The 27,876-nt window shown below is 44.8% G+C and overlaps 1 protein-coding gene across 7 annotated transcripts in view; it reads left to right on the top strand.

The window, feature by feature from the left end:
• Nucleotides 1–24,867, top strand: part of frmd4ba (FERM domain containing 4Ba) — a 45,032-nt gene extending 20,165 nt beyond the window's left edge. For 4 of the 7 annotated variants that reach the window (XM_077014043.1, XM_077014042.1, XM_077014044.1 and 1 more), the window contains exons 6-24: nt 956–1,012; nt 1,465–1,487; nt 5,754–5,837; nt 6,639–6,704; nt 6,959–7,016; nt 7,291–7,377; nt 17,119–17,195; nt 18,060–18,198; nt 18,559–18,700; nt 18,888–19,021; nt 19,108–19,224; nt 19,379–19,607; nt 19,926–19,982; nt 20,096–20,204; nt 20,783–20,947; nt 21,040–21,800; nt 22,237–22,360; nt 23,367–23,543; nt 24,208–24,867. In XM_077014043.1, coding sequence (XP_076870158.1) covers nt 956–1,012; nt 1,465–1,487; nt 5,754–5,837; nt 6,639–6,704; nt 6,959–7,016; nt 7,291–7,377; nt 17,119–17,195; nt 18,060–18,198; nt 18,559–18,700; nt 18,888–19,021; nt 19,108–19,224; nt 19,379–19,607; nt 19,926–19,982; nt 20,096–20,204; nt 20,783–20,947; nt 21,040–21,800; nt 22,237–22,360; nt 23,367–23,517 — 2,580 coding nt within the window. In that variant the 3' untranslated portion in view covers nt 23,518–23,543; nt 24,208–24,867. The remainder of the gene's footprint in view (nt 1–955; nt 1,013–1,464; nt 1,488–5,753; nt 5,838–6,638; nt 6,705–6,958; nt 7,017–7,290; nt 7,378–17,118; nt 17,196–18,059; nt 18,199–18,558; nt 18,701–18,887; nt 19,022–19,107; nt 19,225–19,378; nt 19,608–19,925; nt 19,983–20,095; nt 20,205–20,782; nt 20,948–21,039; nt 21,801–22,236; nt 22,361–23,366; nt 23,544–24,207) is intronic. The other 3 variants (XM_077014039.1, XM_077014041.1, XM_077014040.1) reach the window with 3 other exon arrangements.
• Nucleotides 24,868–27,876: the final 3,009 nt, after the last annotated feature.

Here is a 27,876-nt window from a genome sequence, read left to right as displayed (position 1 = left end):
TTAATTTTTAATTACCATTAGTTGATTCATTCATTATTATTTATTGTATTACTAGACATTTTGGTTTGTACTGTTGTTGGAACTCAAATGCTGTCACATTTCATATTAGTGGTGACTGTTCAGACTCATATAACCTTGTAGGAAGGTTACAGGACCCTTCACAGACTTGAGTGTGGCTGGCCAAAATAACAGCTCACCAGCCTGAATCTTCAGACTACCTCAAAATTAGAATCCTTCCAGTAGGCTACAGAAGGCATTTACCTCAGGTTAACTCTAAAACCTCCAGTAATGTTAATCTTTATTCGGTTTCTTGTTCTGGAGTTTGACAGTTTTCTGATTGCCCAGTGCATCAGCAGTCAGAAGCTTTTGTCAGGTGATTTCATAATCCTGTAGAGATGTCACGTGACATCTTTTCCCCCTCAAGTGTTTCGTTGTAATGACAAAGTAGGCAATAAATTGGTGAACTGAATAAACCCGATTGTATATGAATGTTAACTAGAAACAGGAACAGACGCGACATTACAAGCTGTTATATTACAGCGATGATGAAATAAAATAACCGCTCTACTGTTACAAATAACCAGAGATGCATTTCACGTCGTGAGAAACTTTTAACTATTTACCCGACGCTGATACTGAAACGCTGAACCTGCTCACAGACGGTACCATGTCGTTGTAGAGGGTTGTAGGATAAGTCCAAATATACGCTTTATGGGGGATCTTATATTTTGGATCGTTATTCCACCACTTTATCATTTTATGATGATCACGCAAGCTCCAGTGTACGGCAGTCCTGAAGCAGGGTACACATTTTATGTGCTAGTCGGTGTTAGTGTCACCCCCCCCTTCTGGGAATGGTTTGGCCCGGGACCTGCAGGGTGTTGGGAGAGTTTGAACCGCCGTCCGTGTGAGTGTAACGGCACCTTCACTAACGTCCTCGTCTTCGCTCTTACAGGGAAGTGTTCAACTGGAGAGTGAAAATGTCTTTAAGTTAGCTGCGTACGTGCTGCAGGTAAGTGAATTTGAATTTTGCCCAGTTTAACAAGCATAGTTGGATCTGAGCCCAACACCGAGTGGAGTTGATACACTGTGACCAGTGTGTGTGAGGGACTTTTATATCGTGTTTGTTTATTTGGGGACTTTTATATCGTGTTGGTTTATTGCTTACGCCCTATGTGCTTGCGTAACTTTGTTCTCTAGAAAATACTACATAACATATTACAACATAACATTCATGCAATGATTCATTTGGCACCCAAAACTACCATCACGCTGAAGTTAACTGACAAACACTTGAGAAATCTTACATTTACACTGTGGAGGAGACATATGAGTTCTACTTCTGGGCATATATGCACAACTCCATTTATGAAGACAAGTATTTCATTTAGGATATTAAGTTAGTGTACTTTGCACAGAAGGTGCCCTATAACTAAAATATTTATTTGTTTTTGTGTCTTTCAGGAGGCCAAGGGAGACTACACAAGGTAAATGCTGGAGACTGATTCTCTTATTTATGACTCTTATTACAGGGAAAAGGTCATTAAATTAAATGCAAGGATGCTAATAAGCGCTAGAAAGAAATGTGAGTTTTCTGTCATCACTTCTGTGTTAATGGATGGACGCTGCTGGTGTTCTTTATGCAGGACATGCACTATAAATTAGTTTGGCTGAGCATAATATTCGATAAGCTTTCCTGTGGGAGTTATATTCAGATTGTGAGGAGGTTGGGAGTGAAGCTGTATTGCCCCCTGTTTGAGTTGTGTGCTGCTTCCGTCAAATCACATTCCAATTTTTTTATTGATGTTAGAAAGTTAATTGAGCATGTACTACATTATTCTTCATAATGATATCTTTCACATCGCACCCTTGAGTGAAATTCATAGGAGTTTGTGTATTTCGTTTTGTATTATTACCTGTGAGTTCATTAACCATTCCAACATAAAGATATTTCAACCCATGAACCCACTCATTGTATTGCATCTACTGTGACCGCAAACAAATACTGTCCACATTCTGATCCATAGTCTTAATAATTTTAACATGATATAATTTAGTTCCACGTACGTGTTCCATGGGCATGAACTTGAGAAGTAGGATTTTTTTAGATTAGTCTTATGGGATTTACAGTTAGAAGTTAATGTTTATGTGCTCAGTTGTGTTGTTCGACTGGCCTGGGTGATCGTTTCCCAGTCTGCTGAAGTTTACACTGAGTGGTAAAAACAAACTAAAGGAATCTCCTTCCACTGTCCACTTGGCTACCCACCTCTAAGGTTTCTTTTTACAACAGTTTGACCTTAAACTAGGGTTTTCAGACATGTATTAATACCTGTAAATACCTAATTAAAACCACGTCCAATCACATTAAAGCTTATCTGGTGTAATGTTATTTGTGAGTACTAAGCTCGTTTTGGTAAAATTACGACTGTGTCAAACTACTTCTGTATTTGCCCAAATCTGTATACAGTCCGTGTTTTATATTCCGTTTGTGCTCATAAATTCAGAGCTTGAACCCATGTGACAGCAGTGCGTCACTGCACACCGAGGCCAGCAGTAGTCTGTAAACATTGCGCCGTTGAGCTGGACGAGGTTGAGATGGAGTCCGTTTGCTCGCCTCTGTTCCTGCAGTGGCCCCGTGTTGCATTATTTGAACACAAAGCTTTGTGCACAGTTAGGTGTCGTGTGGAGTGAAAGCAGAGATGTGTGTATGCTCAGTTCTGCAGAAGGGCCCGTTGACTCTAGGAAACGTGTTGGCCATGCCACAACTGCCTTCGACTCTCTGGTAAATTGTCTGGTGGAAATACATTGGCAGCGTTGTGAAGAAAACGCTTCTCCCCAAAATGGCAACACGGATTACTGTGAATGACACTTGGTTTTGTTTAAGCCTAACAAGCTTTAGAACTTATCAGCTTGTGTTATTTTAGCAGTGTCAACAGTGAAGGTAGTTGGTCTTCCTCATGTTCGATTTCTATACTTCCATGTTTTTATTGCTTTTCCATGTGCAAAAGGTTTGAATGGTGCTTCAGTATGCCATCTGGTCATATGTCATTCATCGTCCTCAATTCATCATACATGAGTACACCTCTACTGCCTTTAGGGGCCAGTAGACATTTTTCTTTCATTTCATGGTGTGATGCATGACCAGATGGAGCTTGCCTAGAGAAAAATGTCATGCCAGTTGATTCATTTATTCATCGTTAATAAGTATATTTCTTTTTGGCAACCAAAAAATTGAGCTGCCAAGTAGCTCCGGGAGAGATATGTCAAATCTGAGAGCACCCGTCTGCACCCACACACCCCACAGTGCTCCCCTCCCCACACACCCCACAGTGGCTTCTGTTATGTTATGACGCTTCACTCCCGAATCCTCCGTGTAAGAGTGAGCTGTAGCAGACCTCCACGGCAGGAGATTAGGGCAACGAGTGAAGGAGTTTCTCTAGCCACCTCCTCCCTGCACCTTCTCTCCTGCTTGAGTGGATGCTGAGCTTCAAGGGAGAGGAGATATGGCTTTGAGGTAGACAGGAGGGCGTCGGGCTGGCTGCTGATGTCATATCAGCGTTGTGTCTGCCTCAGCCCTTTATTTGTGTTGGTTCTGGCCCATTGTGCTGGGTAGCAGAGATGGAGAGGTAAACCTCTCATCTCCAGGCTTGTCCTCAGACTTAAGGTGGGGTGCTGACATAACAATGCTCTTTGTTTGAGGACTGTTCGATATCTGCCAGAAACCTCCTACTGTAGGCTAAAGGACATGATTGTAATAAAAATGGACCTCCTCCTGTCCAATTTCTCTTCTGCGTGGGTTGGTGAAGTCTCCGGTGAAATAGCTGACACATTACTGTTCTGTTCTTCTACACGTTGCTTCAGTTGGGTGGGTGATTACCCCCCTGCAGTCCACCTTTTGATACTACAGACACTGTAATGAATTCCAGATTGCTGACTCAACGTTGTGGTCAGGGAGCTGAAACGCACTGTACATTACCACGTCAACAAGCCACCCGGCACTACAGCCAAAACGCTGTGCCACTGAGCACTGCTGAACTGTTAAGAACCATTCTAGTACAGAATGGACTGCTTGTGAATGAATGAGTATCCTGCTGAGCTTGTAGCAGCCTAGCAATAGCCAAAAAGCTTGAACTTTAGTCCATAGATCCATTACACGACAAGCCACCACCTTTGTTTGCCATTAGGGGCTTTTAGGAGCATTTCACCCATAAATTGTACTCCTTGATATTAAGCCAGTGAAGACCTGTACCATGGTGAAGACACAAGTGAGAATACCAAGCGGTCTTGGCTACTTTTGTTTTTGGTTAGCGGAGACTTCAGCGCAGTTATACTTACTGTGGCTGTATGTCCCTAGTATTCCATTAAAACGCTTGCTTCTATGTTGTACACATTAACACACTTGTGTTCTCTCTCTCTCTCATCATGACAGTGCCGTCAAACTTTGACGGTCCTGTGGCGGTCCTGACCGTAGGTCGTTAGGCCAACGCAGTGCAGACTTATTTAACTTTCTCCTCACTTTACAACGGCTGTTAAACCAAACTGGGCAAACATGTTTAGAACTCCGGACCTTCTTTTTGAGAAGGTGAGGGTTTTGCGTCCGCCTCTCAACAGGGCCAGTGCCACCTCACGAATGGCTTTTGGTTTTAGTTAGGCAGTGCAATGCCCTGCCAAGCACTACGCCTCTTTGTTGCTTTATAATTGAAAGGTACTTTGCTCTCTGTGTTCTGAGAGTCTCGCATGTAGTGCTATCTCCCTTCTTGACAGTGACATATTGCATGTCCTTTCCACAGAGATAACGTGCTATTGCCAGATTGCTGCTGGCTTTAGCTTTAGTTTGTAGCGATTATAAGAGATATGTTGGATAAAATAAGCTGTATGAAGCCAAATTTAGTTTCTGATTCCTTAGGGAGGGTAAAACCATATACGGTACCCCACTCCTTCATTGTGGGATTAAGGGAGACCACAGAAAACGTTGCCCACAGTTTATTTTAAAGTAGGCAGAGATTTAGAGCACAAGGAGTCTAGAGTAACTTTGTTTTTTAAGGGGTAAAGGAACTGTTAACTTCAGATTTCATCTTTATCTAGAGCAGGTATCACCAAATGGCGGACCGCGGTCCGGATCCGGACCCGAACGCCGTCCTGTCCGGACCCAATCACATTCCTGATTAACTGGATACGGACCCAAATGCCAAAACAATTTTAACGGGAGACTATATTTTAAACCGGAGAATTTATTTTCAGACGTTACGATCACCACCCATTTGAGTGTTACGTTCGCCCCCCCGCTCAACAACTTTCGTTCGCCCCCCCGCTCAACAACTTTCCTTTCGTTCGCCACCGCGGACCCGGACCTAAGGTCTGAGCTATCTGCCAAAAATGGACCGCGGAAAGATTTAATTGATTACCCCTGATCTAGAGCTTTGGTAAGACCTGAGTAAAGATAAAATCTTGTGGTGTCTGCAAACATCAGCAAATCCCTTGAGAGAAAATATTCAAAACATCAGTCCGTGCTGGCTGTTATCAGTGTGGATCCTGCTGTGTTTAAGCCTGCTGCTCTCTTAACACACGCGCTAGGCTCCGTCTCCCACACTAGGTCTGCACACTCCCCTGTTCAGTGTTTATGAATGAAGACCTACCTAATATGGTTTTTCTGCAGTCTGTTGCTCACTCGTACATAAACACTTCCAAGAGAGAGTCCTCATCTTTCCTTGCTGTGCAGGTAAGCCTTCTAATGCGAAATGTTCTTTTTCTAGTGACGAAAGTGCGCAGTCAGAGTTGAAGAAGCTCCCTACGTTTCCCACAGCCGTGTTAAAGGAGCATCCGTCGCTGGCCTACTGGTAAGACGTTTGGAGCGCAAACTGTTTTGAGCCATGGCTGTTTACTCTTTGCTTCAAGTCACATTTAAGTTTCCCCTCAAGCATTCTTTCATTATCATCCTGGTGTCCGAGAAGCTTAATAGCCTTAAAGCTCAAATGCTGATAACAGCAGTTATTTTAGCCCAGTCAGTTGTGTGTGTTCATATACTGTATGGAGCAGCCTAATCATCTCAAATGAGCTTGCTTAGCTAAATCAGTGTTTTAGTGACGTAGACATGAAGAGACAGCAGTTTAACATGGACTAACATCAGTAGATTACTCAGTAGTGTGAGAGGCAGAAGGAAGAGCAGCTGTACTGGACTGGACATCTAGTGCTGTGTGCATCCGGGTCTCTGTCTCTGCACGTCTGTGCCCGTTCCTGTGCCCGTTCCTGTGCCCGTTCCTGTGCGCGTTCCTGTGCGCGTTCCTGTGCGCGTCGGTCTCTGTGCGTCTTGTCTGTGGTGGCGGCATGTGCCCACAGACAGCTGCGAAGGTGCTGGTGACTTTAGGTTGGCATGTGTGTGGTGTAATAAGAGGAGGTGGCAGGCCAAGGGGGTGTGATTGAAAGGGCAGTTGGGCAGATGGCATTTCATGGATGAACACGTTGAACTCTGAATCTTGCTGCTCTTTTCAAATGGCACATTCACACTTCAGCCGAGCATTCAATTACCCTTCATGTTGCACATGGAGATAGCAGTCTGCCTCTCTAATCTCTTTGTCTCTCTTTCTCTCTCTTGTTCGCTCTAATGTCTCTCTCTCTCTCTCTCCCCTCCCTCCCTCCAGTGAAAACAAAGTAATTGAGCATTACAAGACTCTCAAAGGACTCAGCCGAGGAAAAGCCATCGTACAGTAAGCACTCTGATAATTTATCTCTCCAACACCACAAAGTGCAGTGGAGAGTAAGGTTTTTTTTTTTTTTTAACCCAGTCCCACTGCTGAGGGTTTGTTTGCGAAAGAGGTCTTAATCAGTTCGCCAAATCACTAAATAAATTAAAACCGTTGCTGTTGTTTTTAAACGTAGGCCATCCAAAGCCAGTACTTTTGGATCAAATTGTTTTCTATTTGCAGTGACCCTACTATAATAACCGCTTTTTCATCAACAGGTATCTCTTGTTAGTGGAATCATTACCTACATATGGGGTTCATTATTATGAAGTGAAGGTATGCTACTGTTTTATAATGTGACACTATAACTAGAAACAGTGTAAGCCATTTCCTGTTTCACCAAAACACAATTTTAGTACCTCATCAGATACGGCTGTAGTAGTGTTTAAAACTTCCGTTTTTGCTGACCTAGCTCATTAAAGGAGATCAAATGATGCTGCTAAACTGCCTAGCAACTGTATATGCGTTTGATCTTTGTATTTTTGCTAATGCTATGGGGCAACTGCCTCAGTAACTACCTGTCTAAAGGTCTACTGTTTCCTCCTCACAGGACAAACAGGGCATCCCATGGTGGCTGGGAATCAGCTATAAGGGCATCGGCCAGTATGATCAACAAGACAAGCTGACCCCTAGGAAGGTGGGTTCTGTGCTTCCGCCACCAGCACCGTGGCCCGTCCGCTCTCGCCTCTCGGACGCCCTTATCTCCACACATAGCTTTCCAAGTTAATATTTGACCAAACTGTAAATAGGCTCACACTGAGTCAGTCTGTGAGAAAAGGATTAAGGGGGGGGTACTGAGAACGTGTGATACAGCGAGAATGGCAGGAAGCTGCGAATGACCCATTAAGATGAGAGAAACTGTGATTATGGTGCTCAGATCAACAGGGAGGGGCATTTCACCGTGTTGTTAATTAGCCGAGTTGGGTGCTTTCATTGTCACTGTTGGAAATCTCTACAGAAAATTCGTCTGAAAGAAGACGACCCAACGTCACGTTATATTTATGAGAGAGAACACCGCAGTCATTGAAATTGCATATTTGGTCACTATAAATCTCGGACTAATTAGCACTTCGTTCTTCACTGTTACACATTGCAGAGACAGATTTTGATTTTCTGCCCTTCCCTGTAAGTTGTACACGAATTAGCATTTTTGTTTTAGATTTTTTTTTTTTTTTGTGGTTGTTATTGTTTTTCCTCTAGCTGCCACTAACCAACCCCCACAACTCCGAATAAAATTACTCGTTTGTTTACTGGCATCCATTAGTTGAATTCTCGGTTGATCACAGCCTGGCGTGCACGTGCCCAGCCCGGTGGCACGGCATTAATGGGGGCGTCCCGGTGGTGCAAAGGAAGGTGTAATTGTGGTGCTCCGCGGGGAGTGCCTCCGGAAGGCGGGGGGTCGCCCCTGGAGCCCCGCCAACCACAGGCGGGGTTCCTGAAGTGGGAGGGCCTGGCATAGCCACCACCGCCTTTGCCAGCCAACTCTTCCTCTGAGGCATCGATTGGTGGCGAGGGATTTGGTGGAAGTGTCCCACAAGTGCATCCTTTTCTAGTTCTTTCTCCACTAGCTCTTCTTATAGTAGAGGGGGGTAAGATTTCTTTTCCCTCTTTCTTCCTACCTATTTTTCCTCGCTACCCTCCCTTCTCCCTCTCCTTCTCTCTCTCGATTTTGCTTGCGCTCTCTTCCCGGCTCTTGCGAGCGTTTTTACACACTCGTTTTAAAACTACACAACCCCCCCCCGTCAGAGCGCACCCCATCTTCTTGCCAGCATCGATTGTGCTTGCTGTCAACGCTTACGGCCTTTGTATTCACCCCTGCCCCACTCCCCGACTCCGCTACGAGCAGGCCATGCTCATTATGCAAATCCACCCCCGTCATTGTGCGCCTCTCCCGGCCTAAACAATTGACCAAGCAGTAATGCACAATTAGCTTAGCAGGGGGGCTGAGAACAGGGAGCGCGGCTCTCGCGGCTGGACCTGCTTCACACGGGGGATCTTTTGGGGGTCGTTGGGTTAAAAAGCTTTTAAGTAGTGCATTCTTCCCCCAGGCTGTTAAAATATATGCCATAAAATGTGCCTTTTTTCTTCTTACTGTACGTGTGGCTCTTTTAGCCTTAAGGGTTTGTCATGAAGTCAGTTTTATTTTCCCATAGTAATGACCCTACAAGACTTTCTACCTACCAGTAGTCTGTATAATAATGCTAATAACGATCATTTTCCTGATAACTGAAAGCAACTAGCAAGATGAAGGAGAATTCACACATACTGGGCTAGCTTGACGTAGCGTTCATTTGGTCACTTTAGCCAAGTGTTTTTGGGTAAGCCTCTTGGGTAATTACTAAACATTGCCAGGTATTATTTACTGTGGGAGTCTCTTAGCCTCATGCCTGGATTATGTAATGTCTAATGTCACGGAGTCTGTGTTTAACTGAGACCGTTGACATGGTGAAGCGTACTGTTCCTGACGGACGATGGTTCACAGCATGTCTCACCCAGGCCTCGGGCCGCGAGCTCATCAGCTGTTGCCGTGACTGCAGACGTCGGTGTAGATTCAGGTGAAGGCGTGTGGAACGGTGGTGCGTTCGTGGTGAACAGGCGGAGCCTGACGCAGCCGTATCCCTGGTTATGTTGACACATGGAGACTTGATGATGGTGAATCGTCATGATCACAAAAATGGTTGAGCACATATATTTGCTTAAACCTTACACTTTCATCTTTTGGTTGTTGTCTGTCAAAACTGTATAAAAAATAATACTTGACACATGCTCTGTGAAATCATGTTCAGGGTTGTCATTAGGGTTCACACACATAGTGTGGGAAACCTATTGTTATTGCTCGGATTTTTCTTTCTTATTAGGGTTCACACACACATAGTGTGGGAACCCTATTGTAATTGCTGGTATTTTTCTTATTTTTCTTATTCTTTGTCCCATTTTTTGACCTAAAACGCATTGTGCAGCCTAGACCGTAATGCCTAGAAACCCCAAACTTGGCAAAAAGGTTCAGTTAACTCCAAGGACCAGATTCCCATACAGGGACCCAAATTGGCCTGATGGTGGCGCTATAGCAGACCACATTGACTTTTTGTCCATATCTCCTACACCGTAGGTCCTAGAACCAAAATTCCAGTTCCTATACATTCCTTGACTAAATTCAATAGGACAATTAATATACAACCATTAAGCTCCGCCCACTTAGATTTCGAGTTAATTTGCATAATGTGCAAAATCACACACATTTTTGAGCGCGAACTAGTCCCTGGATTTTTCACATACATGCACATATGTGGTATCAAAACGTTCAGAAGAGTCTGAACTTTAAAATGTATCCAACAAAAATGCTAATTTCTTCACTACCTAGTCAGTATAAGCCAATCAAATGAGGGGGCGTAAATTCAATAGTAAATTTTGCGCATATGGAGCTCTAACTTAAGAAAACTTGCATGTAATGAGATGGCACTTCACAGACAGCTTCCCTGTGAGGGTCTGGGGCAGCTCGCAGAGGTTGCCATACCTCACCTGCTAGGGGGCGCTATAACATGCAAAAATTTGCCCCATGCACTCAGATTGGCCGATCCACATGAAACTTGACAGACATCATCTATGGGCCTCTGGAAACCAGGTCCTAAAGCAGACATGCCATACTTCCAAAATGGCTGACGTAATCGGCCAATCAGTGATCGGCACGCGTTTGACAGGCTTACCATTGGTCGATCTGCACGAAACCTCTTGGGTGTGGACAAGTGCACGCCCCCCATGACATAATCCAGCCGGGTGTCGATTGGCCACTGGGGGGCGCTCTTGCAAAAAAAGCAAGTATATCCCCTACATAATTCCACTTGGGAACATGCAATTGGACTCTTTTGATTCCTTGCAGTAGTGCGAACAACTTTCCCATTACATGTCCTATTAAAAAATGCACAGTTTATTTACAGTTAATAATAGTTTGAAATCATCACTTTTCATACTGCTCCTAGGATTTTCATACTATCATGTCAAGCAAAGTCTTATAATACTCTACAGAGTGTGAAATCAAAAAACAATCCAAAGATTTTGGATTTGAGGACACTTATACCTGCTAAATATTTTTTTAATGGACAGCATCGATACATATAATATTCATATTCTTAAAGCTCTTTCATATTTTATCCAATTCTGACCAAAATGCATAAGCCCATTCAGAATCCCATCCTGAACAAATTTGTCAAGTTTCATCTAAATCGGTTATCGTATGGCTCTACAGTGCAGTATTATTTACAATGCATAAAAATGCATGTAAAGTCCCTCTGTCACCTTCTCCTTCTCACACGCACGCAAGCTGAAACTCACACACACTCAGTCTCTCTCACACTCTCACCCACATTCCCCCTCCCATCTCTGTGCCCTAAGTAAACATTGCTCTGGCTACCTAGATCTCTCTGTGTCTATTAACCAGGCACACACACATACAGGCGCAAGCAGGCCTTCCTATAGCATTCACAATGACACTTCCCTAGCCATACCCACCCATATCTCAGTGACTAACACATGCTCATACAAACTGATATTTGGCTTCTTTTTTGTCTCTCTCTCACACAAACACACACACACACACACCTTTATACCTACATGTATGTATAGTTTCTATGTATGCTTATGTATGTATGTATTAGTATGTTGTCATAGTTTGAGTACATACACTACCACACACACACACTTCTACCTAAATGTATGTATAGTTTGTATGCATATCTGTCCAGTCATAACAGTCATGTCAGTCCAGTCATGTCTGTCATTTCATTCCAGTCATATCAGTCATGTCAGTCCAGTCATGTCAGACATAAATCATGTCAGTCATATCAGTCATGTCATTACAGTCATGCCAGTCATGTCACTCATTCCAGTTATGTCAGTCATATCAGTCATATTACTTTTGTTCATCATGCCAGTGATGTCATTTCAGTCATGCCAGTCATGTAATGCCAGGCTTTGCAGACTACATTCATACTTTGAATACACGGGCAGTCATGTTAGGCGTGCTAGGTGTACAAGGAGTGAAATAACAAAGCATAGTCTCTGGCTCCCTCAATCTCTCTCTGTCAGTAATATAGAGGCCCAATCATGTATAGACAAGTGCAGGCCTTCCTATACTGTTCACATAGATGCAGCTCTAGCCAGATGTGCTATTTTTGTGTCTCCCTTTCTGACACACGCAGATGTCATCACACTCTATCTGTAGAGCACATACTGGCCAAACTCAAACAGCTTCTTTTCACTTTTAGGTCTAAAGGACCTTTTGGGCTTCCTTTTGCCTATTGAGCCCAAAATGCCTATTGGTGTGTGAACCCGCCAATCGCCGCTTGCGGCTATATTTATTATTATTATTTTTCTCCGCATAAAACGCATACTGCAGCCTAAACCGTAAGGCGCAGGGAGACCAAACTTGGCAGACTGGTGTAGTCTGTTTGCGGGACCGTGCTTAAGTACAGACACCCAAATTGGCCTCATGGTGGCGCTATAGCGCAGCATTTTGCGTTTGGATTCATATCTCCCACCCCGTAGGTCCTAGACACAAAATTCCACTTCAGGTGCATTCCTTGGCTCCAGACAAACAAAAAAGCCTCAAGAACCATTAAGCTCCGCCTACTTAGATTTTTTGCTAATTTGCATAATATGCAAAACCTACTTTTTTATACTAGTCCCTGGTTTTTCATCTGATCACCACAATCTTGGTGTCAAAATATTCACAAGAATCTCATTATCAAGGAACATCAACAAAACTGTGACATTGGTATACCGTCTGGTTGTCACATGTCAATCAATAGCTCTGAGGCGTGGCCAAATTGACTTCAGCAGCTATATCTCAGCAATGCTTTGACCTATCTTTATGAAAATTTATCAGTTGTTAGGGCACATGACTCAGAGGTCACAGGTCAAAGCTGGCCACGATTGTCCAATAGGGGGCGCTATAACGTGGGGAAATTTGTTTCTCAGAAACCATTAGTCACATCAAGCCCAAACTTTACAGGCATCATCAGGGGCCCAAGTGGTATCAAGGCACACAATGATGACCTCATCACTCAAAAAACATGGCCGCCATGAGCCAATTAATTTTTATTTGAATTAATTGGCCATTTGACAGACTTACCATTGGCCAATCAACATGAAACCTCATCACTGTACATATCCCAGGACTATGTGTCATACTGTGCAGTGTTGAAACATTTGGCCACTAGGTGGCGCTATTTGTGAAAATCATACATAACTCCTCCAAATTTTCACTTAGGAACATGCAACTTGTTTCATTTTATACCTTGCAGTAGACCTGACAACTTTGCAATTACAAGTCCTATTAAAAAATGCATACTTTTGTCACATTCATCAATTGTTTGAAAATAGCTCTTTAAGAACTAGTCCTAGGAATTTGATCCAATGATGGCAAAAATGGCATAGGCATAATCTGTAGACACTGTAGTTAACTAAATAAGGAAAAAATGTTGCATTTTTATTTGTCTGATTGGTCAATTTTTCCATTATATCCTTCTGGCCATGCCATAAATGACCTTTATTGCTATAACTCATAAACCATGTAAGTGATCAACTCCCACTTTGAAAGGCTTTTATACACTGAAGTCCTTGTGAGGTAGGCCAAGTTTGGTTCAAATTGGCCTGTCGGAGGCGCTACAGTACCCAAAAACCTGAGAAATCATAAAAACTCACGCAGCAATCTTGTTATGCAGAATACAGACAAGTAATGGGGCTTGTATGATTCAGATCAATGAGGTCTATAACATTGCCATTACATCTCATAACAAAAAGTGCACTGCCTGACCAGAAATGAACCTTTTAATTCACCAAAATGTCATTGCATTACTTAGGTTAATGAGATATCAGTATGATAGTACTTGGGCTCCATCTAGTGGCCAAACACCGAAACTGACTGAAAACAATTGCTCACATGAAACACCACACAAACGCACACAATGCTGATCTCAGCATGTGATTTAGTTCTGTGATCTGAATCATTTTGCCAATACACATTATTTTGATCCTTTTGGGCCTTTAGTGCCTCAGTTGAATTGAATGTTTTGTCACATTGATTTACTTATGCATTTTTTCCACTCAAACAGCTTCTATTCACTTTTGGGTCTAAAGGACCTATTGGGCTTCTTTTTGCCTATTGAGGCCAAGAGGCCAATTTGTTGGTCTAAAAGACCCTTTGGGCTTTTTTGTCTTTTTTTGTGTGAACCCGCCAATCGCCGCTTGCGGCTATATTTGTTACTTGTTTTTGTTTAAAAAAAATAGCTTTGAGTTTGTGCCTTTTTCAGATGAGTAAGTCTTATCTTGTAATCACGCGCATCCACATTTTTAACATTCCTTTCCGGTTTAATTTCCGCTCTTCCATGTAGGAAGAGAACCGAGTTCTGTGTGTTGGCTTAAGGTGTGTCAGAATCTCAGAAAAATATTTTGACAGTGGTTCATCCTCACTGCCTTTCTTGGAGTGACTCATGGACGTGTGAGTGTGTGTTGCTCATTACGAAATGTAATTATTCTGAATGCATCCTTCTTTGATAATCAGTATGCATCTTTGTGTTCGGAGATGAGATACTCAAACATAACAACACTGTTTTCCTGCTCAGAATATTGACCCTGAAACACATCGAATGGGTCCTGAATAAATGTGTTTTGCGCAGGCAAAATCCTGGGTAAATATTTCGACAGCCAGCCATGCAGAATTCTTGAATCAACCTGACATGATGTTTTGATGATGAGGTGAATATTGGACTAAGATCTTTATGAAGTGTACTTGAGAAACACCGTCTACATGTGTGACATCTCCAAAGACAGAGGGATCTGATCTTCTTGCCGCCAGGTTACTGTTGTTAACAGACATTCCTCCATTACCTGCATGTGTGAACTGACCAATGGCACTTTGTTGTTTTAACCTTAGGCTGTTTCTTTACTTCTTTCAGTAAATGCATTTAGGGATGATAGAAATATATTTTTTTTTAGATATGAGAATTTACGTTTTAAAAGAAATTAAATGCAATACTTCCTGATTAAATAAAATGACAAAGTGCATTATAAGCACTGTATTGTAATTACCTGGGCCGCTGCTAACTTTGCCTTATCTGAACCAGTTAAGCTAATGAATTGGTCCGTTTCTGGTCAGACAGACTAATTAGATGACCTCTAAAACTCTAAATTTCATTATGTATTCGTCTTCCCCAATCAGATACAGACATTGAGCAGTGTTTGTGCTCATTCTTTTCCTTCTGCCATTTTAATTAACACTCTCTATTTTAGTTGGGTGCAGTTATAGATAATTCATTTGGTTGATCTATGGCAAACAGCTGTTATGCGGAAAGAGCTTTTGTAGCAGATTCTGCAGGACACCAAGCTGTGTGCTCTATCACAGATCTTTTATCTTTTCTTTATTTGTGTGCCGTCTGCTCTTTCGATTCTGCAGTGCTTACCATCTCTGTGTGCTTTATATTTGAACACTCTCCGCTCGAACAAAAACGTTTGCTGGAAAAGTTGTTTTTTTTTTTTTTTTTGTCTTTTTACCTTTATCTATCGCCCACGGCTTAATCTTTCAGTGGGGCCACATCTTTATCTGTACATTGTGGAGTTCGTTAGAAGTAGGTTCTGATCTTCAGGGGCGTCTGATAAGGGCCGAGATGCTCTCAGTCAGCGGCTCCATTGGTGCTGTAAGTGTTAGAGAGGGATGTCTCGTTCTCCCTGAGGTGAATCACTAGCTATTAATGATTAAATGAAAGTAATAGATTCCATGCATATTTTCCTCAGGAGGCATTGTGAGGGTCGAGAAGTTAGGACCCTGCTCAACAGGAGGCGAAGTTGCTTTTTAGATGCTGGAAATTTCCTGCACAAGAGAAACCAGAGGTAGAGCGCACCATCGGCTCGGGACCGTACGTGCACGAACAACCTGTTAATCCAGTTTGACAAGAAGATGAAGTCAAAGCCAAAGAGTGAGAGGGAGGTATAGAGTCTTGGAACAAGAGAGCAGGCTTAGTTTGAGAGAGAGAGAGAGAGAGAGAGAGAGAAGAAGGGAGGGAGGGGCAGAGAAATGCGTATTCTACTAAAAGTTGTCAGCTTGCCAAAGGTGGGTTAGGTCAAAGTGAGGTGCGTGTGATGTCACATGGAGGAGGAGTGGATGGGAGGGGCTCATTCAGCTGAAACTCTTGCAACACCTTTTGGTCTCTCTGAGAGCGGACAAGGGAGTATTGTTCAAGGAAGCCCCAACCCAGTGGGAAACACTAGCACAGGACTTTGCTCAACCTGTCCGATTCTCTGGAGATTCTCCTAACTTCACTCGGTAAGAACTCCATTTTATGAATCCTCAACCTGCAGTGTGAAGGAGGCATTTTAGGTTGTTATCTCTGACCAGTATTCTAACAGGTGGGCTGGAGAACAGCTATTTTAAATGCAGTGTTAAAAACGGGGAACTGTCTCAATTGGATTTGAAATATGAAAAGCTAATACTCATGGCTAATGTTCCCTGTGAGGAATTTCTTGATCAGCAGTTTACTTGTGGCTCTTTTTTTAATGTGTAACCCATGCGTATTTGAAAGAGTCAAACGTTTTTCCTCGTTGTCGGATCGTCCCGTAACACCGTCCGTTCAGCTTGTGCTGTTCCTTGTTCGTCCGTCATCGTCTGCGGTGCCGTGTCTCAACCGTGCGTCGAGCGATAATCCCCCTGCGTCTTCAGAACCCTCCACCGCACAGCTGTAGTATAACGCGCCGTGGCCGTTCCCGGAGCGAGAGCGTCACAGAAGAGCTCGTGAGAGACGTTCCCGAGTTGGCCGGCGTTTGGCCTGTGCTTCATCCAGGGCCCATGTTTCGAGCTCGCCTCTCTCCTTGGGGGCCAATTTGAAAACAAGCTTCCACCGAGGCTCCTCGCCTTGCAGGGTCACTGTAGCGCCTGCAGTGTGACATTGACCTCGTACTGAAAGCATTTAATTCTCTGCTTCCAGCTAAGTGCATTGATATTCATGCAAGTCCCCTGATTGTTTGGCAGGAACGGGCTGTCTGCTATCGCATCTTGGGGTCTAAAAAGTTGCATTTCCTCTAATGCGAAAGGCCTTGGGTTTGTGGAATTCAAGATTCAAAGCTTTATTGTCATATGCACAGTAGAATCATGTTTCCCTTTGCAATGAAATTTCTACTTTGCTGTCTACACTGGGTGGCAAAGTACAACAATGAAATACACTGAATAAATAGGCACGCTATATACATGGAATGAAAGGGTGTTATGTTTTACATCAGTAGTGCATCACAAAAACTTTTTACCTCCTAATTCCTCAAAGCAGGTTCCAGTGTCTCCTCCTGTACTAAAAAAAGAAGCGTAACCACCTGCGATCTTGTTCTCTGTCTCTAGATCTTTCACTGGAAACAGCTGGAGAACTTGTATTTCCGAGAGAAGAAATTCGCAGTTGAGGTCAACGACTCTCACAGGTGAGATAAAGATCGGAAAAACACAAGGCCTCCGAACATGGACGCACCACTTTCAACTCTCCCCACCGACTGCATCACAAGGCCAGCTCCGTAGCTCTGCACATATTTGAGCATTAACTCTGTTAACCATCTCCCGAGAACCTTCTATGGCTAGCAGCAGTTTCACTCCCCGTGCTGTGCTGACCCCAGATCAGCCAGCTGCTCATGGCCTCATGCGCCATAATTAAAAGTCACTGAGGCAAGTCCCTTTTAATGTAGCTGCCTTGCTTCTAAAGCAACCACCACATGAATGCCACACACACTGAGGAAACCTGAGGTTTATTGTACCTAAGTTAACTCTTTACAGTACACTGTGCAAGCTCAGTCCAGTGGTCCACAGTACAGTATTTGACATGTGGGTTGGAGTTGATGTGTAAACACAATTGGGATCGCAGCCTTTCAGATCTGAAGTGAACGCGCCATGCAGTGCATTTTCAGTTGGTACCCCTTACTAAGATTAGTATTATCACAATTGGTATCAGAGGTGGGCATTCTATGTTCAGAAAGTAAAACTTCTTCCCAGGTTTTTACACCTGGCTTGCTGGGTTTTCTAATTCGTGCAAGTCAGGTAACATTAGTGGAATCAACACAATCCAGGAAGCCTGAGCAAAATCCTGGTGAGGACTTTTACTTTCGGAACCAGGAATGTCCACCTCTGATTAGTATTCTGTTCCGTTATCAGTTTCTTTCTTTGGTAATGTAGCACTACATATAGAGTCTTTAATCTTGTGCAGGCAGTATCACTGAATTCGTTAGCTGTATCCGTGTTCTGTGGCGACGTTGCTGTGTTCAAGCTTTCTACCGCATGTACATGTTCGTCTACAGGAGGGCAACGTCAAAGCGTACTTTTGGGCAATCTGGACAGGCCATCCACACGTGGTATGCCAGCCACTCTCTGATCAAAACCATATGGGCCATGGCCATCAGTCAGCACCAGTTCTACCTGGACTGCAAACAGAGCAAAGTAAGTGTGTTTGCATTAGTATTCACTTTAACATGTAGTGATATATTAGTTATTGGAATGAAAGAGTGCATGTTGCATCTTTTATTTGCGTGTGTATACAAGGGTGTGTATATAGGGTAGTGTATGGGCTCGAGCGCGTCGTGTGCTTTATTAAGCCTCTTATTGAGGCGGGCCTCAGCTTTCTCCAGAACCCAGATGGGCAGGCAGCCCTGATCCAAGAATAGTTTCCCAGCTGATTGATGAACTCCCCAACTCTCCATCGAGAGCATGATTGGGCCCTTTATAGAAGTATTCATTAGTGTGATGTAGTGAGCATGTCCTCAACTGCTGTCTCTCCTCCCATTTCCCTCTCCAAAAAAGGCTAAAATAACCACAGCTAAGAGCGTAGGTGACATCGCCATGGACCTCACAGATATCGGAGCTCCCAGGATAAGTAAGATGGTCAGCAAAGAGAGCAAGAACCATCTCATCATGGCCAGCAACGGAAGCTTGGTTTCGGCAGGTAATAAACCCATTGACAATATGGTCCCTCATTTTATAAAAGTCTTTGAACTACAGTTCCCCTCTCATTAGTCGCTCATCTATAAGAAGTCTTGAGCTGATGTTGACATTTGGCCTTTCTCCAAGTTGGACATAATTATAGACCAGGAGATGGAGATTGTGTCCAAGATTGTGCTTTGTACCTTCAGGTTCTGGGGATTCTGAGGCAGGTGAGGAGTTGAAGAAAGAGAAGATTGCAGAAATGAGGAAGAAAGAAAAGCACCTTCAGGATATTCTGACCCAGAAACTGGATGAGCTTAAGAAGATCTGCCTGAGAGAAGCAGTGAGTGCTTCGCTTTTTCATTTGACATCTTTGTAGAAAAGACTATTATATAAAGAGAGTGGTAAAACCTTTTTTTCTTGGTTTAGGAGTTGACCGGCAAACTACCTAAGGATTACCCTCTAGAATCAGGAGAGAAACCCCCAGCTGTCCGTAGACGTGTAGGAACCGCCTTTAAACTGGATGACCTTTTCCCCTATGATACAGTAGGTTACCAACACCAGCCTCACTAGTTACAGTTCGGAAGTACTGTGAGACCTTCAGCACTGAACATGAAAAATGAATTGCTACTGAAGATTGTGTTAAAACACTGTAAGATGATTGCTACTGAGATCTGATTTAAAATGTCCTCACCACCAGGACCCTCAATTGAGGAACTTGGAAAGCCAATTTGCTCTGCAGCAGAAGATCGTAGAAGCTGCGAAGAAGCTTGCCAACGAAACGGAGCTCCATAAAACCGTGAAGAAGAAACGAAGGCGGATCTACCTTGATGCTGTGAAGAAGCTACAGGACATAGAGAATGAAATGAATGACTACAGAGTGAAAAATGGCAAGACGCCCACTCAAAGAGCCTCTCTCATCATCTCTGGTACACGCCTCTTATATAATTAATCTAGATTAATCCTCAGAATAGGTATTTTACTTAATTGGCTAATTAAGAGTTAAGTGCTAATGTTTGATTTGGATCTCTGCTAGACTATCTCGGTCTTCTAGAACAGATTTGCCTTTAAGCAATTTCAGACATTAATGGGCAAGGGAAGTGATGATGGCTGGTAGAGTTCTGTGGTATAGTGTACAGACTCTCGCACAACAGGTCTGACTGATGTTTAGGGTGTTAATGACTAATGATTGTGGTGTCGTATGACATGAGACATTAATATGGTCTCTATCTGTATCTGATTTCTAGACGATGTGAGCACAGCTGACCTCAGCTCTCTCTCGGACAGCCTTAATCTGGACGACGGTAAGGGTTAACTCGTTATCAGTACAGTCGATGCGGCTCCCTGCCTTGAGAACGGCCTCCACAGGCACGCTAGCCCGGCTAACGGCACCTGGTTCCTCTCTCCTCACACCCAGACGAAGACCCCGGATCCCAGCGCCGGCGTTCCCATTCCACCCTCAGCGTTCCGTACCTCTCGGACCGCAGGGCCTCGGCCAACGACCAGCAGCCCCAGGACGCAGACAGGTGAGGCGAGCCGTACCCTCACAACCGCGCTCCCTCGCTCCGTCGATACGGTTTGGTGCGTCGCCCTGCTGAGCCAGTCAAGGCTTGCATTCAAGCAACCAGGCCCACATTCCTGCCCGGCGTTCTCCCTCCCCGTATTGCTGTTATCCGAGAGCGCACACACTCGCCGCGGTAAAAATAGAGCCCGAGGAGGAAAGCATGTCGTGGCCTGACCACTCAAACACAGACAGCTGTTATAAAAAGGGAGGCGAGAAAATGTGCAGTCTCATCAGCACATCGCCTGGGGGCCTTTAGTTACTGATCCAGAAGTCCACTGATAAAGGTTGGATTTCATTACAACGTAAGGTTTAATTAATTTATCATCAAGAATGTGTCCACAGTGGTTTGAGTCAGGAAATGATGGTGCCAAGTGCTATTAAGGAATAACAACAACAAAAAAGTCAACTTGTTTCTTTTCTGTTTTTTTTTCCCCCCCTTGTGGGTTTCCCCTTTGAACGATTCATGGGTGGTGTCAAAATGAGGAGAACTCCACCTCAAAGGAAGTAAATGTTCTAAACTTGCCCTGATCTGCGTTGCAGATTACATTATGGCGAGGTCCAGCAGTCTTACCCCTACGTCCACCAGGATGTCTACTCCACGCACAGCAGCCCCTTCTCCGCCGCCCCCCGACTGCCCCGCGATGCCAGGAGCATGCCCCCCACACCCCAGCTCACCCGCAACGCCTTCAGCAGTATCCAGCTCAGGTACCCAGCAGCCCCCGCTCACATCCATCACACCCCCAGGGCGTGGCTGAAAGTGCAGTAGTATTTAACTGTGTGTGGTTGTGCACTTCTAGGTCTGAAGATGACGGCCCTTGCCATTTCCGTCAGCGGAGCGGGAGTCTGGAGTCTCAGACGGTCTTCCCACCGGAGAGCGACGTCGGCGGGCCGGCGTTCGCGGCCGAGCGGGACGGCCCGGAGTCCGTCTTCTCCATCAGCTCGGTGACGCGTCGCAGCAACAGCACGGACGTCCTGGACGACGTCTCCTCCCACACCAGCCAGTCCAGCGCGGAGTACAGCGCTCACTCGCGGGCCCGCGACCGGCACCGGCGCCGCAGGACCAACATGTACGCCAACACGGGCAGCATGCCCAACCTGGTGCAGGGCGAGGCGCACCACCCCGCCCGTCAACCGCGCCTGCGCCCCACCACCACCGCCTACTACGTCACCGGCTACCCGGAGCCCCAGCTGTACGCAAACGGCGGTTACGTCTGCGAGGACGAGGTGGAGGGACATTACAACGTCAACCCGTCCTACCACCGCTACCCCTCACAGGAGACGTTCAGGGGCTACAGGCAGGACGAGGTGGACTGCGTGGGCCAGAACCTCTACGCCACGCTCAGACAGTCGAGGAACCGCCCGCCCCCCCGGAACGAGAACCTAGCGAGGAACCTACACAAGGCCATGGTGGCCGAGCACCTGCTAGGCTGGTACAATCGGAACGCGGTGCAGAAGCAGGCGGCCTACGAGTACGAGAGAGGCGCGCAGCACGGCACGGCCTACAGGGCGGCGACATCCACGTACAACTTTAACGAATGCACCGCCCCATACGCACCAGGTGAGGCGTTATTTTAAGGAAAGGTGGTGTGTCCAAATTAAAAACACTGCGTACACTTCCTGGACTTCGTAAATGAAATGCCACTGTTTTCTATGTTTCTGACGTAAGGTCTTTATTAATAAAGGTGCTTCAAAGAATATTCTTGAGATAATATTGGGTACGGCAAGTGTCATTTGGTGTGAAATATAATTTTAGAGTGTTACATTGTCTTTTGTAATGAATGGTAGTCTTGCATCTTCCATACAGAGATGCATAACTAATATGTAGTATGTCACTCGGAGCATAATGAGTTGTATTCCTCCATTTCAAAGATACAAAAGCATCACAGTATCTGACTATGGAATCTAAGGTGATGTGTAGGAAGACCTGTCTAGCCATGAGTCATGTTCACACACCCTTCGTCAGCCGCGTTACTCTTCCCCTCCGGTTCCTTCAGCAGCTAACGCCAGTAACTGGCGTGGTCAACTGGCCGTGGGCTTGTCCGAGTACAACATGGTCGTCCACTCCCAGCAGGGATACGGCTACGGCACGGCCCACCACAGCCAGCCTTCGCATAGCAGGTAAGACCCCGCAAGACCTCGGTCCGGCCCTGGGCTCATTACTCCTAACACGACCTTAACCACAGAGCTGGGCATCTTGACCTCCGTTCCTGACGCACAGCAGGAGGTCGGGTTGCTTTTGGGTAGTGTCGCCATACAGCACGCCTCTTATTACTCATAGCTTCATATCTTATCTGTGCGAAGAGGCTGAACAAGGTGATTGTTCTGTTGATGGTGCAGCGGACCAGCGGATCACGATATCTGTTTTTATACCTCAGCTTAGCGCCGGCTGTCTGCCACTAAAGCTGCCCTCACGCTCTGTTTTCCCCCTGCCTGCCTCTCTCTCTCTCTCTCTCTCTCTCTCTCTCTCTCTCTCTCTCTCTCTCTCTCTGTCTCTCTGTCTCTCTGTCTCTCTCTCTCTCTGTCTCTCTCTCTCTCTCTCTCTCTCTCTCTCTCTCTCTCTCTCTCTCTCTCTCTCTCTCTCTCTCATATAGACCTGCCTCCAGTTCCCACTTTAAACCCCCCCAGCACCACCCTCCTCCCCTTTCACCTCATACGTGGTCCTCTTCCTCCTCCTCCTCCTCTTCCTCCCTCCCTCCGCCCTCCTCTCCTCGCTATTGGCCGGAGCGGTCGGGCTCCGCCTCCCATCCCTTTGCTGCCTCTAGAATTGAAAGGCTTAATAAAGCTCCCTTTGCTAAAAGTAGCCCGTGATAGTAAGTAAAATATATATATATATTTGTATGTATGCCATGTGATTTTTTTTCTGTTTTTCACGTGTTTGGCTTTGAGTTTCGTGAAATGAGTTTCTAAAGAGTTGTTTTGTGCTCCATGTTGCTGCTGTTTGTGGAGTTGTTGGTCTGTATCCCTGTGAAACCATAACTGCATGGCTTTGTGTGTGTGTGTCTGTGTTTCTTCAGAGTATAGTCTCGTGTCCAGGGCCCACATATATTTTCCTGGTTGAAAGAACACACACACACACACACATTTATGGTATAGAAGTGACTAACCAGCCTCCCTCCCATGCCAGCCGCGACCCCTGTCTGCTAGCTCCGAGACCAGGCCCTCTCGTGGACCGAGCTCCACCTGCGTTTGCTAGGAGCCCAGCTCCAGGACCGTTAGACATGCCTGGTGCTGGGGCCAGTGGTTATGACCAGGACTATTATTTCACTCAGTGCTAGTGAAACTCGCAGCACTAGAGAATGTGGTGAGCTGCATTCAAATTACCCACACTGACTGTAACGAGGGTGCTCAATCAACCTTTTCACACTCAGCAACAATCCTGTCCAGTAGCTCTGCCATTTTTGTTTATTTATGTTTTAACCGTATGCTGCTGGAGAGGTTTGTGTGCTCACTGGTGGTGGGATAATTTTGGTGGTCAAACCCGAAGAGACGGGGTCCTGTTCTGAGGGTTAACACTGGATGTCTGCACTGTGTGTCTCGATTGCTTGTGTGCAAGTTATGGCTGGCAATACTGGCTGTTTGTGCATGGTCTGTTTCAGATGTGTAAACGTTTTAACCCTGTGATGAATAAGGAAATTGTGCTTAGGGTATCTTAAAAAAAAAACAAACAAACAAAAACTTGTTAGTCATCTGTCTAACCCCTTCAAAATCGTGGGAACTGGGATACTAACAACCGAACAAGAACAGTTGACTTGATTCTTACTTTTTAAGATTTACTAAATCTCTGAACTTCAAGGGGACAAAACCAGAATTGCATTGAAAATGAGAATTACAGTGATTATCTCTATTCCCAATTATGATTTAATATGGACAACCGGGGGTTAAAATGTTCATAACAGAACCTCAGCTGGAACTGTGAGCTTGCCTTACTGGTGCTCATTTCTTATTGCTTTTCCCTGTGTTCTCAGGTCGTACATAGACGTGAACCAAACGGATTCGCACACGAGTAGCCCACTGGATAGTTTTGAATCTGAGGATCACACACTTTACTGGCACGAGGACTCCAAGCCTGGCACTATAGTGTAGCGACAAAGCTCTGGCTCCTCTTCCTCGAGCCTTCCTCACCTCCAACTCTGCTGCCTTCCTACGAGCTCCAAAGGTTCGGGAGAAGCGGTGTTCGTAAGGAGCGCTGCCGATCCTGAATGCGGGAGCGTGGGCGACTGGGGTCTCCCAGCGGGGTGACCGTGGAGGGGAATCCAACGTACTCTTAAGAGACCCAGAGCTGCCACGGAGCCCTCGGGGGTTTCCCAGCATGCACTGCTAGCACTTGTGTAGCACGACCTGGCCTGCCCTGGGAAACGCCTGCTGTGGAATTTTCTTTGGGGATTTATTATTTTTTAAATCACTTGGACCTGGGAGTGACCACTTTCACAGGATCATGGAAGGATATTACATTAGAATACCCAGAGCCCATTGACAAGCAAATATTAATATGAAGGAATAAACTCTGCTGGTTTCTGTTGTGGCAATAGACCCACATGGATATTGTGCAGTCTTTTCTAGCTAAAAAAAAAAATAAGATGCTAACTTTTATATTGATACTGAAGGTGTCTTTTGTCTTGGGAAATTGAGGTTTGTTTTTAAAGCTTTTATATACAGCCATGCATTCACATTGAACTCAAACACATTGGACATTGCCGTGTGAAAACCGTGCTCCTTTTCAGTATTTTTTAATCGCCAGGGTTCCATCAATCCTTCTGGTGCTTAGTTACCACTTTTCTAATGCTAATGGAAAGTGTTTTAAACAGTTAGCACTTAACTCATACTGACCTACCACTAGCCATGTTACTGTTTCCTGAACACGGCGTATACAACACACGTTTCCACCTAAACCACTGCTAAGTATTGCAAACATATTTATACCAACCTGCTTTGTCACTTCTACACAGACCAAACTCTTTTTTTTCTGTAGCAAAGATATCCTTTCTGCACCTACATCATAGAATATGGCATTGTTTGGGTTAACTTGTTTGACTAATGATAGATTTTCCAAGCTTTTCTAAAATCTGACTGCATGTGATACTGGAAGGCATGGCTTGGTGTAGACCTTCTCAGTCTCCAGCACAGGTGTTAATGTACATGTACATTTTGTATATAGACTTTGTTACTGTTGTCATTTTAGAGAGAATTTGTTCTGTGTTTTTTTAAAGCATGTAATATATAGAGTAATCAAATTTTTTAAGCTGGTTCTTAGTTATTTGTATCACAGACATGCAATTGCATTAAAAAAAAAAACTTTCAAAGATCAGTCTATGTAATATTCATTCATACTCGGAAACTAACTCTTGGTTCTTACAGTAGTAGTAGTAGTAATTTGAAGTAGATTAAACATTTAGCAAAAGATACAGAGATATGTCTTGTACATTTTCAGACTGAAAATGTAACTAGATTCTTTTTCAACAGTTTAACCTGTAAGAAATCGGGCTCGTACCGTGAGAAAAGAGGTCAAACAATGCTGATGACATTTCAAATAACAATCGTTACTTTCTCTCTTTCAAAACCCTCCTTAACCAGAATGTGTTTCTAGCGGAGCATTGTTTTGTACTTTGGAGCTGTAAAAAGATTAGCAGAATTGTACTTCCAACTTTCCAGAAGCTTCCACGGCACACTCAGAAGTAATCCACATCAGTTTCTGCTAAAGAGGCTATCGGACGCCCGCACCCCCACCCAGTCAGATTTATGGTCTTATCTGCCAGCAGGGTCAGGAACTGGACAAGCTTTGGTGTTTCTCTGAATATACCGTAAAACCAGAAGAACCTGTAGGAGGGGAGACACACCCTCTTAGACCACAGCAGTCATTCCTCTTTGAGATAAGTAAAGCCTTGCAGAGCCAAAATGAGGCCTTCTGTTTACATAACTGAGTAAGAGTAGATCTTGCCTAACTAGAATATAGTTTCAAAGTATAAAGTATGTACTGCATATGAATTGTTGTAATGTGGCTGGTAAGTGTTGTAATGCATAATATATAAATAGCAATATATTAATAGCTATATTCACTTGGAAAAGCAAGGTTTATAATATCAATACATCACAAGTATGTTATACATAATTTGACATGCTTATTACATCTGTGCATGTAAGTCGTATTTGTCTTTTCCGGCCTACTTCCGCTAACCAAAGCCTCCTTTCAGAGCTCTAGTAGTAGTTATGCGAGCTGCTTCTATTAGCTCACGCCCCCATTGAGCATCGGAGAGAGATGAGAGCTGTACTCCAGTAAAACCCCGTTCCAAACACTTCACGGCCTCAGCTCTCACAAAGCATGCTGGGACATTTGCGTCGCAGCTGTGTCTTTCTTTCTCCCTTCCTCCTCTCTTCAAGGCACCAGCTGCACAAAGATATCCGGGAGGGCAACCTCAGCTGACACCAGACTTCAGAGCAAACAATGGACGTCTATCTGACGCTCACCTTAGCGGGCAGCACTCCCCCTGGGCAAGTGCTGTAGAACAGATGTGCGTGTTCCTTTCTTCAAGTGCCAAAATCGGTGCATAGTTCGGACCAAATGATTCATGAAACGTGTTGTTTACCTGCTTCTGAAGTGCATTTTCCCTAAATGACACTTTCAAATCAAATGTGTCAAAGCATCTGATCCCAGGTCAGAGAGACTGGCTTTATCGAGGCTTTATGTATTCACCCTTTAACCGTGACATGCCAGACTTAACTGCTTTGAACTTGTCTGCATGTGTTGTTGTTTGGCGCTTCGCTGAATTTCATCCGAAAAACTTGAATGTGCAGAATGTGGCAACAGCAGTGCCCTCAATCGGAGCCAAAGGTCACTGTCTGAGGTCATGCTTAACCTTTTAAGTGGACTGAGGAAGATTGCTCCGTCCACCTAACACAGGCAGGGACAATCCCACCCATAGCTTGGAATTGTGTGCATCCTAATTGAAGTTTAGCTAAACTTCCTAAGTGAAGAGCATTCATAGGTTTGGTGTTTCATAGAAGAGTGCAAATGTGACCTTTCTTTTCGGAATGATACAAACTCTAGTACGTCTAGTACTGCATGCCATGGCGCTGCCATATAAAACCATGTGAATAAATCCACTGAATAAAGGGGAATACAGGCACATTACTGGGGTGATTTGCCGTTTGGTACGTCATGTTTCCTTGGCTCCTCAGGTTGTGAGGTGTCCTCAAGACGCTTGTCCACGCACGGTGAGGCATTGTTGTGTCCGGTATTGAAGCACACATCCCCGGTCATCTGGGGACACCAGCCCCTAAGAGAGCACTACAGATGTGAGCTTGGCGAGATTTCCACACCAGCTGTTGCAGGGAGAGTGAAGGGCCTTGGCACCGCTCCCGTCAACGGGCGACACCGCTCACCCACGGGCCGCACGTCAGCCTTCTGAGTGGCCCGTTTATGAGAGAGCAGGACCTCCCGTATACCCACTGATGATGAAGCTCGCCTTGCCTTCCACAGCAGGAGTTTGCAGTGAGCACGCTGATTGTAAGAACCGGGTACAGGGCACACAATGCAGCATGTGGGAGGCAGTGATGGAGTTCATATGTGGTCCAGGTTTCTAAATGGAAGCACATGAGAATGTGGATGTGCTGACGTAGCACTTCATAAGAGGACCCAT

This window comes from Brachyhypopomus gauderio, chromosome 8 (assembly GCF_052324685.1).
Source record: "Brachyhypopomus gauderio isolate BG-103 chromosome 8, BGAUD_0.2, whole genome shotgun sequence".
NCBI lineage: Eukaryota > Metazoa > Chordata > Actinopteri > Gymnotiformes > Hypopomidae > Brachyhypopomus > Brachyhypopomus gauderio.
Note: the sequence above shows the minus strand (reverse complement) of the source record. Positions and strands in the feature narration are given on the sequence as shown.